Here is a 16,030-nt window from a genome sequence, read left to right on the forward strand (position 1 = left end):
ACCAATCCGGCCAAATTCTAAGTTATTTAACTGCCTCAAGATGTCATCGCCAGATAATTCTTTAGGTTTCACACCCATCTCATTTTTTCCGTCAAACGCCTCCTTATTGTGACGCCATTTATGATCCCTCGGCAACCATCTTTAGTGGCCCATATAACATACTTTACTACTGTGCCAAGCGGAAATTATATCCTCATTACAAGTAGGACATGCCATATAACCCTTGGTGCTCCAGCCTGATAGATTCCCATAAGTTGGGAAATCATTTATTTTCCACATGACTACTGCATGCAAGGAAAACATTTTTCCAGTGGACTTATCATATGTCGGCACACCATTGTGCCACAATTCTTTCAGCTCATCAATCAACGGCCGCAAATATACATCAATCTCTTTGCCAAGGGATTGCGGTCCTGGAATTAATAGCGTCATAATTGTGAATTCTTTTTTCATGCATTTCCAGGGAGGCAAATTATAAGGAACCACGACCACTGGCCAAGTGCTTTGAGATGTGTTCATATTCCCGAATGGATTAAATCCATCAGTAGCAAGTCCTAACCTGACATTTCGTGGATCCGCTGTAAAATTCGGATATATCTTGTCAAATTCTTTCCATGCGCTTCCGTCTACAGGATGTCTCATTACATCGTCCTCAACCCGCTTATCTTTGTGTCATCTCATGTCACTTGCAGTATGTGTCGACATGTACAATCGTTGCAATCTTGGCTTAAGTGGGAAATAACGCAACACCTTTTGCGGAATCTGTTTCTTTCTCTCTACATACTTGTTCTTATATCTCGGCTCATTGCACACAGGGCATTTATATTTCCAACCGGTCGGTTCAGTTCGGTTGAATCAACGGTTCAAGAGATCAAGACCGCCCTCTGAAACCGAATTAGGGCGGTTTGGTTCGATTCATCACCTGAAACTGAAAAAAATGGAAATCAACCCAAACAGATCGGCCTGGTCCAATTTGGTTCGGTCGGTCGGTAATTTCAGTAAAAAAAACCACCCCTATTATTCGAAGGTGTGAAATCGAAATTTTTGCCAAATTTTGATGATCATCCTCCGAACAAGTGGTTTGCGATTTATTGTAAATTTTTATACGACAGATGCTCACCAAAAGTTGTCAACTTATTTAGTGGGTATCTACCGAAATAGTTTATATATTTTCAACTCGTGTTTTGAATAAAACCGCGAACCTAAGATCTTCAAAATGCGAAAAATCTCATAAATTCAAAAAATATATATATATATATATATGATCAAACATACCTCATTTGACAACTCCGATTGGTCATTCTGAGTGTCCATTCACCAAAAATAGCTAGTTTTGGTATAATGGGAGTGATGAAATAAATAGTCTATGTCTAGGATTTTGGTTGAAGAGTATAGAAGTTGAAGATGGTGGTAGTGTACGTAAGAGAGTGGAGTGTGAAGATGAAGATGATGGTGTTGGTGTTGGTGTTAGTGTGGGTGGAGTCAGCCAGTGGTAATAAAGAGGATATAGGGTGTAATGAGAAAACATGCTCTAAGAAAATTGTCCTATACAATCATTTTACAATTAGGGTAAAAATGTCTTTTATCAAATTAGAATGAGAGTGGTCAACTCAACAAGTTTGGGTGATTGAAATAGCCACGCTTTTCTGTAAAATTTTCTTCAAGTTCGTTTTATTTTTTGTCAATAGAAGCAGGCTTATCTAGAAATTGGTCTCGAAGGTAACTTTTGGACCGGGTGAATTGGAGTTTATGTTTTTAGTAGTTTGAGCCTGCAAATTAAAGCACCCAAAACTTAAGTATCAGGTTGCAACTGTACCATTTGTAAAACGACCTCAACTTCTTGTACTATACAAAATTTACCGAAATTATAAGTTGTTGATGCACTCCACATCATAAATGTTCTTCCCTGCAGCATAGTTTTGTCAAATACGTTCATTACACACAATACATTGCACATAATACTTGATGCAGACAAATCCAAAAAGAGAGGCACGCCCAGTGATACACATTAAGCCAAACTTGACTGGTATATTAAAGGGAATTTAAGACTGATAATGAATATTTTTTTACTTTTTACTTTCATCTAACAATTCCTGATTGTATCCAGAAGGCCATGAGCTAACTGTTAACAAACATGATATAGAGATATTTTTTCCCGTATATAATGAACCCCTAAAAATAATGATCGAATGCATTATGCAGATAGCTAGCCTGCCTGCCTCAGTCTGACTCCATGTATAATCCTTATGATGCAGAAACCATGCTTTGTAGCTCAAGTTTCATTATACAACAGGCTCCAGTCAAGGACCTAAATTTTTAAGAGCAGGATTTGATTATGTACTAGTATAATCTAGTGCCTTAATTGTCCTTCGACGCCAGATGGCAGAATCGGGATCAAATCTCAATTCCCATGTAGGCCAGTAGTGCAAGTCCTGCTTCAACGTTAGAACTCTAGGCTTCCCATTTAGGTGGACTGTCCTTATACGAACAAACTCTCCATGTTCTAATTCCTGATACAATTTTCAAAGCAACATCACAAATAAATAAATAAATAATGCAAAAGAATCATAAGACACTCATATATAGATTCCAATACATCTTAAAATACTACAAAATACTCGTAATTCCGTGACAAAAAAATAATTACATTTCGTTCATTTGATTTAAAGAAAACCGTCTACAGTCACTAATATAGCTTACAATGATAGAGGTAAGCCACCCTGAATAATGAGCTCACATAAGAAAAGCAAGAAACAAATATATTCATATTGAATCAAATGAATCTCAAGTAACCGCCTACCCTTGAAAAAGTCTATAAAAGCTAATTACGTGCAAGTTTGTAGAGTGGTAAAATATGATTAGCTCACTCAGTATCATGGTTGTAGAACAACACAACGCAAGTCAACAAATGATAAAGTATGCAGCCCAGTGGATTTTGTCACATGCACTGGGGCTTGGCATAACTCAACAAGAATTTCATCATAAAACTGCAGCATAATGTTCTTTATTTTTGTTCACCGTCATTTTAATAATCTTTATCCATATATTAATTACAATCCCCGTATTAATAAAGTGTTGATTTCTTACTCCATCCATGATAAATTGTCAATTTAAGCCCCATATAAAAATCATCTCACATCAAAATCCCAAACGCAGAGTGTAGAAGAGAGAAAAAATTAAATACTCTGAAACACATATCATAGAGTTATTTTGTGGTGAGATATATACATAAGAGTGAACTGTACCTTAGTTACATTTAGAAAAGCATCTAAATCAGGAGTCTGTTTTCCATTAACTTCAACTATCCACTGAAGAGCATATAGACCATATCTATGCACTGGACTACCATGACACCACCTGGTAATTTTGACAAGTCAGCATATTGAGCAAATTGAACTTCAGAACATAAAAGGTTAGTTAAAAAATAGAACCACAACATTAATAAAAAAAATAGAAGTGCACATTCAGATTCAGCGACAATCGGAGATTTTCGCCAAGTTTGGACAACAAAACAGTGAGGATTCATTCTCTGTACACGCAACACCTGTACTCCAAAGTCGAAGTTAGTAATGCCCAAACAGCTTCCGACTAGTAGCATGCTTCCCTAATTAGCCTATTTTGTCGTGAACATTTCTGCTCCCAAAATAAAGCCTCCTTTCAGGACCCTGATGTTATAAAAATGAACTCCAGCTAAGTTCCCAGTTCAGGAAATCCGCTGGAGAAGATTGAGCAGCGACTTAATTGGAAGATTTTAATTTTTATCAATCAGCTCGTTTAGTGCTTAGAGTTAGGAAGCTAAACCCAATATCCTAAACAGCAATTCCAAATCTACAACCTGAAGTAGTCAAACATATTGAGACTGGAACAAAAACAAATGTAAAAAAAACAAGGCTTTTTATCACCAATAGTCCCTCTACTTTCACTCAAACATCAAATTGGTCCCTAAAGTGCATTTTCAATCAATTTCATCCCTCATCTTTGTCATCGATCATCAATTTGGTCCCTAAACACACTTTGAAAATTCGCCAAAAATAGTTCGGGATACAAAAAAAATCCCTGAAAATTCTTATGAACTCGTCTTGACTACTACTATTTTTATATGGGGTCAAATTATCAAATTGATTTTCCAAAAAATTCAGAATTCCCAAACTAATTCCCCATATTTTCTGGAAAAATACTAAACGTGAATTTGATAACTTGACCTCATATAAAAATAGTACTAGTCAAGTGGAATCCATAGTAATTTTCGGAGAATTTTTTCATATCCTGAGCCATATTTGGCGAGTTTTCAAAGTGTGTTTAGGAACCAATTGATGTTCGGTGGCAAAAATGAGGGATGACAATGAGTGAAAATACACTTTAGGAACCAAATTGATGTTTTGGTGAAAGTTGAGGGACTATTTGTGATAAAAAGCCAAAAAACAACAAAAAATCAAAACAGATTGAGCGGTTAGATTGAGCAACCGCTCAATCAACCGTAAGAAAAATAAAGATCCACTTTAGCGGATGATCTTGATGACGCTTGAGCAAAACACCATTTGCATACGGACTCGTCTGCTCTTGAATGGCTTCCTATATGCATATACATACATATCACATTGCAATATGCATGAGACACACAAGTGCTGACATATGCGTATTGTCGTCTGATGACAATAGTTCCTTTATGCGAGTCTCATACGAGTGTGTTTCAGTGTTTCCACAAGTATCAAACACAGTTTGACACCTGTACATCAGATGGTACTCTATATATGCATACCAACTTAAAATCGTCTTACGTTGTCAATTAAAGAACCCACCATTTTTCTGCCCGAATACAAAAAGAAATATGTAATCACCTTGCTGCTAAAACAAGCATTCACAACCAAGGTTCAAAATATCGGCCGTGCAGATATTATTGAGACTCCAAAATAAGGAAATATCGATGGAAATATCATTATCGTTATCATTATCGGCTGCCGTCCACAAAAACAACAAATATTGGCTTCAAAACACATAATTTTTAAATGAAACTTCTAAAAATGTTAAATCAATCATCATTGCATGAATTAAACATACAAGTCTCATAAATTAGAGTCTATATGATAACTATATAATATGTATATAGGGGATATAATACACATAAGTGACAAGTTTAGATAAAAAAAATTCCTAAAAAAACTAGTAAATTTAGAGCCCAAACTCCTAATATTATTTTAAACCCAATATTTGTGGTAAAAGTTTGAACCCAAACCCAATACTTGTTTTGCCCGTATAAATCAGTATACCTAGCCAACACCCATATAAATCAGTATAATGAGATCCTAAGCCCAAACCCATATAAATCAGCCCAAACCAGACCTAGTATAATTTGTTTAGCCCGTTCAAACAAACAGAGCAGATAAACAGTCTTCTTGAGCACAGATCAACCAGACGCAAGGGAGAGAGAGAGAGACATAGTGCGAGACAGAGAGTGCGATAAATCACACAGTAGACAGCTGCTGATTGATGTTCCTACTCAAACAAAGTGTGGGTGCCAAAACTCTCATAAAGCTATTGGTATTCAATCATTTTTTCAGTCATTTTGGGGTTGAATGGTAGATGGGATTCCTTTTATATTGGGTTTTGATATTCTAATGTTAATTCTTTGATAAAGGTTCATAATTAGTACATGGGTAAGGAAATTGATTGTTAATTTGGCTTAACTTCTCATTCTTCCCTTTTGTTTTTCAATTTTTTTCCTCTGAATTTTGGTGAATGCCGGCATAATATCAGGAATTTCCGATATGCCGATATCGGCAAAATATCGGACATACGGGTGAATATTTTGCTTCACCCCTCTATCGGTGTCGCTGACTCCAAAAAGCGACATTTCAGGTTGTCGGCCGATATTTTGAACACTGTTCACAACTCAAAGAAAAATTCTTACCTTGCCACATATACACCGTGACCTTCTTCTGGAAGAAATCCGAGAGCACGCACTGCTGGATGAGGATCCTGAACGATACATCCACACCAATTTATTGCACGAGTAGTGCCACTCCCATCCCTAACATCTGTTCCCACAAGAAGATCAATTTCACGTCCCTGAAAAACCATGCAGATCAAACTTTAAAGAATGTATAGCTCAGCCTGGTAATTTAAAAGAGAAACAAATAAAAAACAAAAGAACCATACAAAATAATAAAAATAACATAACAGACATATAATAGCAGAAATACTCTTCCAACCCCTCCCCTAACCCGAAGAGGAAACATTTTGAAATGACTGAAAAAGAAATCTAAGTACAAATTCTCTTTACCTGTCTAAAAATGGTCATGTTAAGCTTGCCATCATTATTTTCATTTTTGTCTAATGCTTGGCAGACATTTTCAACATCACGGAAGCATGTAACTGGCTCCTTATTGATAGCCAAGACCATGTCTGCTTGTTCTAACAGATTTTCAGCTTTAGATCCAGCTAAACATCCTTTCACACGTAAAACCTGTCGTCTAATTGGATCTTTCTTAACAAGAGCCTACAACAAGAACAAATGATTAATCGTGGACATCGATAATGGCAGTCTTTCAAGGAGCTTTGATTCTCAAAGTCTAAGAAACTATTACACATCTACAAAAGCAATAAACAGAAACTAAAAGAAAGTTCCACAACCAAAATCATGGATCAAAATGCAAAGGGAAATTTTTTCAAAAAGGACACATTCTTTGGGGTTAATCCTATTTTAAGACACACATTTGAGTTTGTGTTAATGTAAGACATATATTTAGGGTTTGTGTTATTGTGGTACAATCCGTCAACTCTGTTAAGAATTCTGTTAAAAATAGATCATGTGTCATGCACATGACCAATTTTTATGAGACAAATTTGACAATTCACTCATATATTTTAAAAACAAATAAAAAACGGAAAACTGAAAAAAAAAAAAAAAATAAGACAAAAAAAAAAAACCAGCACCCCCTTCCCCCACCAAGCCCAGCCCCACCAGCCCCCTCCTCCCCACCCAACCCACTCCACCACCTCCCCCTTCCCCACCCAGACCGTCCCAACACCTTCCCATCGGGGCCCCACCCAGCCCCGTCACGCCCCCCCCCCCCCCCCCCAACCTAGCCCCGGCCACGTCTCAACCCCCCCTCCCAACCAACCCCAACCCCAACACCGTCGCACCAACCCAGCCTCATCGCACCTTCCCTCACCCAACTCCAGCCCGTCCCACCCCCCCACCCAGCCTACTCCACCACTTCCTGGAGACTGGCAACCTCCCTCACTACTCCGACGATGGATACAGTGAAGAGAGAGAGAGAAGAAAAGATAGAGAGAAAGTGACAGAGAGACAGAGATAGAGAGAAGACAGAGAGACAGAGAGGAAGAAACGAAGGAGAAATGAAGAGAGAGGGAGGGTGAGCCGTCGCCGGTGTGTAAGGTCGCTGCCGGAGGTGGTGCAATGATGCAGATCTCCCCTATTCTTCCTTCAATTGCAAGTCTACTATTTGCAAGTATCCAAGCAACTTTTCTCTATTTTTTTTTTTTGTTGGTCATTCATCCTTGAAAAGAAGAAAATATAATTCATTTACTTGGTATACTATTCATCTATGATATTCTTAATTCTCTTTAGTACATGAGTTCTATCTAACATATCTAACATATGAACACCATAATCAAAACTTCTTGACTAAATTATGGTTATGGTTTTGGTATCTGTAGTTTGGGCCAATTATCTCAATCTTAGTAGAACTTGGCCCAAACTACAGGTACCAAAATCTTTGGGCAAACTTTTTTATAGCTTAGAACACTTTGACAGAAACTTTTATTGAAAAAAAACAAAGGCGTAAGGTAGTGAAACGAAAAATTGCAGTTACAATGGCATTTTTTTGGTTAGTGTTGATGTAGCGACACCAAAAAGTGCAATTACAATGGGGTTTCTTGGGTTATCAAGGTTTATTTGGATGTGAGAGTATCTTTTAGCATGGCTTAGGAGAATTATAGGTTTATGATTTAGGATTTATAACTTTTATTAGGGATACAAAGGAGCCACTACAATGAAAAAATAATACAGCGATAGGTGGCCATCAATGTAATGCAGTAGCAGTAACTGTTAACTCAACAATGACGCAGCGTGTGTATATAAAGTTGTCTTTAATATTTTAATTTATGAATATACCAATTCATCTACCACATATACAATAACAATTTCACAGGCTGAAGGAAAAGAAGAATGGGTACAACTCATAGATGTAGTTAGAAGAAATATTTAGTATCGAGAAGAAGACGTACTTGAACCCAATCATCACTTAGTCCAAAACTCCTGGCTTTTGAAAGCAATGTAGGATATAGTTCAACCTCTAAAATTCTAACCAGAGGCATTGGCCTTTTGACTCGATTTACGAGAAGAGGAAGACCTTGAGCACCACAAATGATTTTTTCAAGGACTTGGCTGATCGTATAAATAGGGATACCTCTAACAAATTGATGATCTTCAGAGCTACTGCAACCGAATTTCAGCTGCGAATGCAAATCAATAATGAAAATCAGATAAACCAATGTTAAAGGAGATACCTGATTTTTATTTTTTTTTTTCTGAGGGGAGACGTATAAACCTGAGTTGAAAAGCTACCCCAGATAGCTCGGACCCTTCCATGCTCATCAGTTAGCACACCAGAAAATGTACTGCCAAAATCTGAATACAGAATAACATAAAATACAGAAAATGAATTAAATCAACAATTGGAAAATTAAGAATTAGCTTAAGCAATGGAAACTCCAATTACCAGTATCAAGCTCGATGACTTCCATATTGGTTGCTCTATACCGTGGGCAATCAGCTGAGCCAATATTTAATGCAGCGCATGGATTGGTCACAATGGACTTCCTAGATGTTGCTTGCAGGCTTCTACTTAACCCCACAAGATACACAGAATCCCCACGACCTAATGCAGGCTCTGCCTCAAAGAGTGTTTTATAAGTAAATTTGCTTGAAGACTTGGTAGACTAGAAATTAATTAAACTATCAAAGTCTCAAAACTTCAAAATATTGCAAGGATATCTATACAACAATCCAAACCACAACTTTATGCACCTTTAAAAACGACGGAACCACCAAAACAAAAAAACCCTAAATTGAGTACAGAAAGAGCAAAAACTTGTATGTATTAGTGCAAGCACGCAAAAGAGCGCTTCCTAGGCTTATGGTGGGATTAGAATGATAGAAGATTTAAGAAATAGAATATGTACAGGGAATAATGAGGGTTTATGGCTGCTGGAAGTTTAGAGAAATAAGAGAGATGGAGTAAAATAGGGAGGAGAAAAGAGACGGAAGTAAGGAGAAGATCTCAAGGCACCAAGCCTTCAACACACTAAATTTTCATTCACTCAAAACCTGATTTGGTTTACAGAAAATAGCCATATTAATAGTCTTCAAATACATCTCCAAAAGAATCCTAAAAATACCAAAATACTTGCTAAAATACTTAAAAGAATTATTAAATATTAGAAATATGAACACTCATTAATTCACAAAACAAAACTTGATATTAAGACTAGACTCTTGAGTATCCAAATCAATACATTCTTATAACACTAGACTCAAATAAATACTCTTCATAAGACTTGACATTAACTCTAGAGTGACTTAATTTATTTAATTATGCATTTTTAATAACCGACTCTTAGGGGAGTGTATTCAATCATGACTTTTAAAGACTTTTTTTAAGTGACAGATTTTTATGGAATTCATAAGACTTTCATAGACTTTTATAGACTTTACAAAATTATGATCGACTTTCATGGACTTTTATAGACTTGCATAGAGTTGGATATAAAAAACTTTCATAGAGATTGATAGACTTTCAATGACTTATAATAAATTATATTGTTGCTATGAAGTACAAGAAAGATGTCAAAAACAAATTTTTTTCTTATAATCTCTCCTTTTTATATACCACATACGCTCATTTGCGCTACAATTTTTTCTATTTTCCTAGATCTTATCTTTGTATTCTACTAGTTTGAAATTTTTTTTCTAATTTTCAAGCATGTTGGTTCAAATCTTGTCCTCTACGCCCCTCACCAAAAAGACCACCCAATTTCTCTATTTTTCATCTTCCAATAACCTAGATTTTGTAAGATAAAATTATGTTAATTAGCTAAAATTAATTACAATTATACTTATTTTAGTTTTAGTTTTAGTTTTATGTTTATGTTTATGTTTATATATATTCATTTTTATTTATATTTGTGTATAGATATATTTACTTTTTTAAAAAATAAATAATCAATATTATGTGTGGTGGGTGCAGTGTGTGTGCGTGTGTGCGTGTGTTGTGTTGTGATGTGCGTGTGATGTGTTAAGGGAAAACCCAGCAAGCTCCAAGAGAAGAGAAAAGACAAGGAGAAGAAGAGAGCCCAGCAAGCTCCGAGAAAAGAGAAAAGACGAGGAGAAGAAGAGAGAGAGAGAGAGAGAGAGAGAGGGAGGTCTGCTCATTTTATTTTTTCTCTTATGAAAGTCAACAAAAGTCTTTGGAGGGATTGAGAGAAATAATGACTTTTTTCTCTTATAATTCATAGCTAAAAGTCCACAAAAGTCTATAAAATACCATGGGTACTTCTCTTTGGACCAAAATGCTTTAGTTTTAGAATTGGGCCAATGAGCTTCGTCATGTGCTTCCAAAGAGGACACTCCTTTTCTAACCAAGCTGTAGGTACCTCATTATTTCTCCCCCTCCGAAAGGACCTCAACTGGGTCAAGTATGGGGTTGGAGCAATTATAGAATCATCAACTTCAATGTGTTTAAGGAGGAAAGTGTCTGCTGTCCTCTTGAGCTTTATGTGTTGCAAGACTTTTGTAGGCACAAACTTAAATTCATAACTCCCATTTGTAAAGGAATACGTATTATTATAGCCACCACAATGTTGCACCTTCTTATCAAATAACCAAGGTCTGCCCAATAAAATATGACGCTTTCATGGATAGCACATCACATTTCACAGTGTCAACTAATCCTCCAATAGACTAGGACACCAAGCAACGTTCATGGACTTTGAGATTAGTATCATTTACCCATGCCACTTTGTACGGATTCGGATGTGGTTCATTGGGAAACCCAAGCTTGAGAACAGCATCCTCGGGAATAACATTAGAGAAACTTCTGCCATCTATAACCATGGTGCATAATTGATTATTACATCGAACACGTTTGGAAAATTTGCTCCTACACCAATCTTCCTCTTTATGTTCCACTTGCGTAGTGAGGAGGATGTAAAAAAAAAACATGGTTGTTGCTCGTCCTCACCTCTAGAGCATGGATACGCCTGAATTTTGAAATTTGAAGTATTCAATACAAATACGGATACAGGTTTTGAAGTATCCGTTGACTTTTTGGAAAGTTTGACTGTCGAGTGGGGTGGGGATATGCGAGGATACGGCCAGGATAAGTTTGGCGTTGTTTTGCAATTTATATTGAAACAGGGTCTGTTTTTGAGTAAAATAGAAAAATCAGAAGTTAAGAAAGAAGAGAATGTTGTGTTTGGCTCGCCGGAATATTTCTGGAAATTGATTAAAATAGGAAAGTAGCTGTTTTAGATAATTCCTAGTTGAGTACAGTTTTCTTAGGAATGCTAAAAAGCTTCCGCAAGGTTTTCCTAGTTGAGGAAGGAAGTTCTAAGTTTTCCTAAGTGTACAAGGTTAGAATGAGTAATTAGGCCTATTACCTAATTCTACTAGGAAAAGGATTTCCCAGCTGTAACCTATTGTATGCCGCAGCCTATAAGCTTATAAATAGGCTGCTGCAAGGCTAGAAAAAGTAGATAGAGCACCAAAAACAGGGAGAGAGGTTTCGTGATCAGGGAGAGAGAAGAAGTGGCTGCGGGTTGGGTTAGTTCTAGGGTTATTTCAACACACTCTTGTAACTCTTTTCTAATCATAGTGCAGCTGTGATTCTCAAAGGATCACACGGGGACGTAGGCAAAGTTAGCCGAACCTCGAGAACAAATCTTGGTGTTCTTTGTGTTTACTTTTGCTGCTATATATTGTGTGCTAATTATTCTAACTCTATAATACATCTAAGACAAGGCTGGAAGGTGTTTTTCACTACAATTGGTATCAGAGCCAGGTTGGCTCATAGGTGTCCGCGATGTCTAGAGGAGGTAATCGAAGCATGGACTTAGGGGATATAAGGCCTGCTTTGAAGCCATATGATGGCAAGGAGGATTTTACCAATTGGCAACGAATGATGAGGAACGTTTTGGTTCAGCAGGATCTTGATGATGCGTTAATTGATGCGAGGCGTGCAACTACGCAAGAAAGTCTATGGAACAAGATTCTCAAGAAGGCCAAGAGTTCAATTGAGATTCATCTCACAAGATCAGTGAGATCTCACATCACAGAGGCAATGACAGCAAAAGAAGCTTGGGAAAAGTTGGAGAGTGTTTATATGGGCAAAACTGTGTCTAATAAGCTCTTTCTAAAGGATGAACTGTTCGGACTTCGACTAGAAGAAGGTGGAGATGTAGCTGATCATATATGCAAATTTCAAAATTGCTTAGCAAATCTCACCAAGGTAGAAGAAGTCTATAAAGATGATGACAAGGCGATCATATTGCTGCGATCTCTACCACCATCATTCAAGCACTTCCGAACAACCCTAATGTTTGGAAAGGAGACTCTGAAGCTTGATGATGTTGTGCAAGCTCTTCAGTCATATTCCAAGCTAGATGACTTAACCGATGGCTCTCAGACACAAGGGTTTTATGCCAAAGGCAATGAGAGGGGTCGGTCGAACAAGAAGGGAGAGAAAAACAGCAACAAAGGTAGATCAAAATCCAAGGGAAAACCAAAAGAAGGTTGCTTCGTGTGCGGTTCGATGGATCATTGGAAGAAGAACTGCAAGATTTGGAAAGATAGGAAAGCTAATATGGAAAGAGACTCAGGTTCAGCTAGTACAATCACCAAAGAAGAGAGTGATGGAGAGTTACTTTTGGTCACATCAGGCGCTAAGGCTTTCACAAGTTGGATTTTGGATACCGGGTGCACATTCTATATGTGTGCAATAAAGGAATGGTTCGACACTTACAAGGACAGCAGCTGCGGAGATGAGTTAATGGGAGATGATTCATCATGTCCTATAATTGGGATTGGCACTATTAAGATCCGAATGCATGATGGAATAATAAGGACTTTGGGGAATGTCAGATACATTCCTAGGCTAAGGAAGAATTTGATTTCTTTGGGAACCTTAGACAAGGCTGGATTTAGTTTCTGTTCTGAAGGTGGGAGACTCAAGATAATCAAAGGGTCACTTGTGGTAATGAAGGCCGACATTCAACAGAATAATCTTTACAGGCTCATGGGAACTACAATAACAGGTGGAGCAGCTATCTCCATAAAGAAGAATGCGGAAGATAAAACTGAGTTTTGGCATCATCGACTAGGGCATATCAGTGAGAGGGGTTTGCAAGAATTGCACAAGGGTCTTCTAGACGGTGCGAATTATTGTAAGCTAGAATTCTGCAAGTATTGTGTTCTCGGAAAGCAAGGTAGGGTTTCTTTCAAGTTTACAAAGTCAGATAGCAAGAGCAAAGGAGTACTCAATTATATTCACTCGGATGTGTGGGGTCCGGCTCCTACAAGATCGAAAGGGGGATCCAGGTATTTTGTTACTTTCATGGATGATTTTTCTAGGAAGGTTTGGGTCTATTTCATGAGGGAGAAATCTGAAGTTTTCACTAAGTTCAAGGAGTGGAAAGTTGAAGTTGAAAACCAAACAGGAAGAAAGATCAAGTACATGAGAAGCGACAATGGAGGTGAATACAAGAGCGATGCATTTATAAGTTTTTGCAAAGAAGAAGGTATTACAAGACACTTCACAGTTAAGAAGACTCCGCAACAAAACAGGGCTGCTGAAAGGATGAACAGAACTCTCATGGAGAGAGAAAGAAGCATGAGGTTTCATGCGGGTTTGCCTGATAGTTTTTGGGCTGAAGCTGTTAATCATGCAAGTTACTTGATTAACCGGTCGCCATCAAGGGTTCTCAAATTTAAGTGTGTAGAAGAGGTGTGGTCTGAAAAGCAAGTGAATTACTCTAATCTTAGGGTATTTGGCTGTAGCGCCTATGCTCATATTCCAAGCGATGAGAGATCAAAACTCAAGCCAAAGTCTACAAATTGTATATTCTTGGGGTTTGAGAAAGAAGTGAAGGGTTTCAAGCTTTGGGATATTATCGCTAACAAGAAAATAATCAGCCGAGATGTTGTTTTTGATGAGAAAACTATGTCTCTAAATAAAGAAGAGAACAAGACAGATGGGAAATTGTTTGATGCTGAAACAGAAGCAACTGAAGTATCTCTCACCAAATCGGTCGTTGATGAAGACATTCAAGCTCGGGTGGAGCCAATTGAGCAAGAAGAAGGTGGTTATGGTGATGAGGAAGAAGAAGAGCAGCAGCATCACTCATCAATTAGAAATCCGGTGGAGCAGATTGTGCACTCCCCAATCAGCAATCCATCCCCACGAGTTCAAGCATCTACTCAAGTACCACCTGGATTTCAAAGGAGCATAGCACTTGACAAACCTAAGAGGGTTACAAAACCACCACAGAAATATGGTTTTGAAACGGAAGAGGTTAATTATGCTCTAAACATTAGTCAAGGAGATCCAACTACGTATCAAGAAGCTATAGCAAGTGAACAACGGGAAAGTTGGATAGGTGCTATGTCAGAAGAGATGGAGTCTCTGTATAAGAACTCTGTCTGGGAACTGGTTCCTAAATCCAAAGATTGAAAGCTAGTTGGATGCAAGTGGGTGTTTAGGAAGAAAGATGGGATACATGAGCTAGAGGCCGTGAGGTTTAAAACAAGACTCATGGCCAAAGGGTACTTACAAAAGGAAGGAATCGATTATGATGAGATTTTTTCACCAGTGATTAAGCATACTTCAATAAGATTGCTCTTAGCAATGGCAGTTCAGCATGACATGGAAATTAAGCAAATGGATGTGAAGACGGCTTTTCTTCATGGGAATCTAGAGGAGACAATTTACATGGCTCAACCAGAAGGCTTTGTTGAGACTGAAAAAGAAGATCTAGTTTGCAGGCTTAGGAAGTCTTTGTATGGTTTGAAGCAATCTCCAAGGCAATGGTACAAGAGGTTTGATTCTTATATGCTGAAAATTAATTTTAGAAGGTGCTTATTTGATTGTTGTGTGTATTCTCATGTATCCAAAGATGGGGTTATCATATTGCTATTGCTATATGTGGATGACATGTTAATAGCTTGTCAAGACAAGTCAAGAATTGAAGACTTGAAGGTTATGTTGAGTAAGGAATTCGACATGAAGGATCTAGAGGCTGCACAAAAGATCCTTGGCATGGAAGTTAAAAGGGATAGAGCTGCAAATCAGATTCGGCTGTCACAAGCCAAGTATATTCAGAAAATCCTGGAAAAATTCAACATGCAAGACGCAAAGGCGGTCTCTACACCTTTGGCAGCTCATTTTAAGATAAGTGGGCAGCAGTGTCCTAAATCTGAAGAAGAAATTGAAGAGATGAAGAAGGTGCCCTATGCTAGTGCCGTGGGTTGCCTTATGTATGCAATGGTTTGCACACGGCCTGACCTAGCTCAAGCAATAAGTGTAGTATCCAAGTATATGTCAAAGCCAGGAAAGCAACATTGGGCTGCAATCAAGTGGATTTTTCGATACTTAAATGGTACAAAGAGTCATGGTATTTTGTTTGAGAAGCAAAAAGAAGAAACAAGTGTGTTGGGGTACGTGGATGCGGACTATGCAGGAGATTTGGACAAGAGTAGGTCTACAACGGGCTACGTGTTTACATGTGCAGGTGGACCAATCAATTGGAGAGCTCTATTGCAACCAATTACAGCTTTATCAACTACAGAAGCAGAGTACATTGCTTTGGCTGAAGCTGGAAAGGAAGCTATTTGGCTCAGTGGTTTGGCAAACCAAATGGGAATCACTCAAGAGTCTGTGAAAATTAAATGTGATAGCCAAAGTGCCATTTATTTGACAAAGAACCAAGTTTTTCATGGAAGATCTAAACACAT

At 37.8% G+C, this 16,030-nt stretch overlaps 1 protein-coding gene across 1 annotated transcript in view; it reads right to left on the reverse strand.

The window, feature by feature from the left end:
* Window positions 1-2,049: 2,049 nt before the first annotated feature.
* Window positions 2,050-16,030, reverse strand: part of DEG7 (DegP protease 7) — a 42,250-nt gene continuing 28,269 nt past the window's right edge. The window contains exons 18-24 of the mRNA XM_086246686.1: window positions 8,745-8,915; window positions 8,574-8,653; window positions 8,251-8,478; window positions 6,281-6,496; window positions 5,909-6,066; window positions 3,246-3,357; window positions 2,050-2,510 (exon numbers count right to left, since the gene is read on the reverse strand). Coding sequence (XP_086102812.1) covers window positions 2,334-2,510; window positions 3,246-3,357; window positions 5,909-6,066; window positions 6,281-6,496; window positions 8,251-8,478; window positions 8,574-8,653; window positions 8,745-8,915 — 1,142 coding nt within the window. The 3' untranslated portion in view covers window positions 2,050-2,333. The remainder of the gene's footprint in view (window positions 2,511-3,245; window positions 3,358-5,908; window positions 6,067-6,280; window positions 6,497-8,250; window positions 8,479-8,573; window positions 8,654-8,744; window positions 8,916-16,030) is intronic.

The sequence above is a fragment of the Dryas octopetala genome, chromosome 6, assembly GCF_963921425.1.
Source record: "Dryas octopetala chromosome 6, drDryOcto1.1, whole genome shotgun sequence".
NCBI lineage: Eukaryota > Viridiplantae > Streptophyta > Magnoliopsida > Rosales > Rosaceae > Dryas > Dryas octopetala.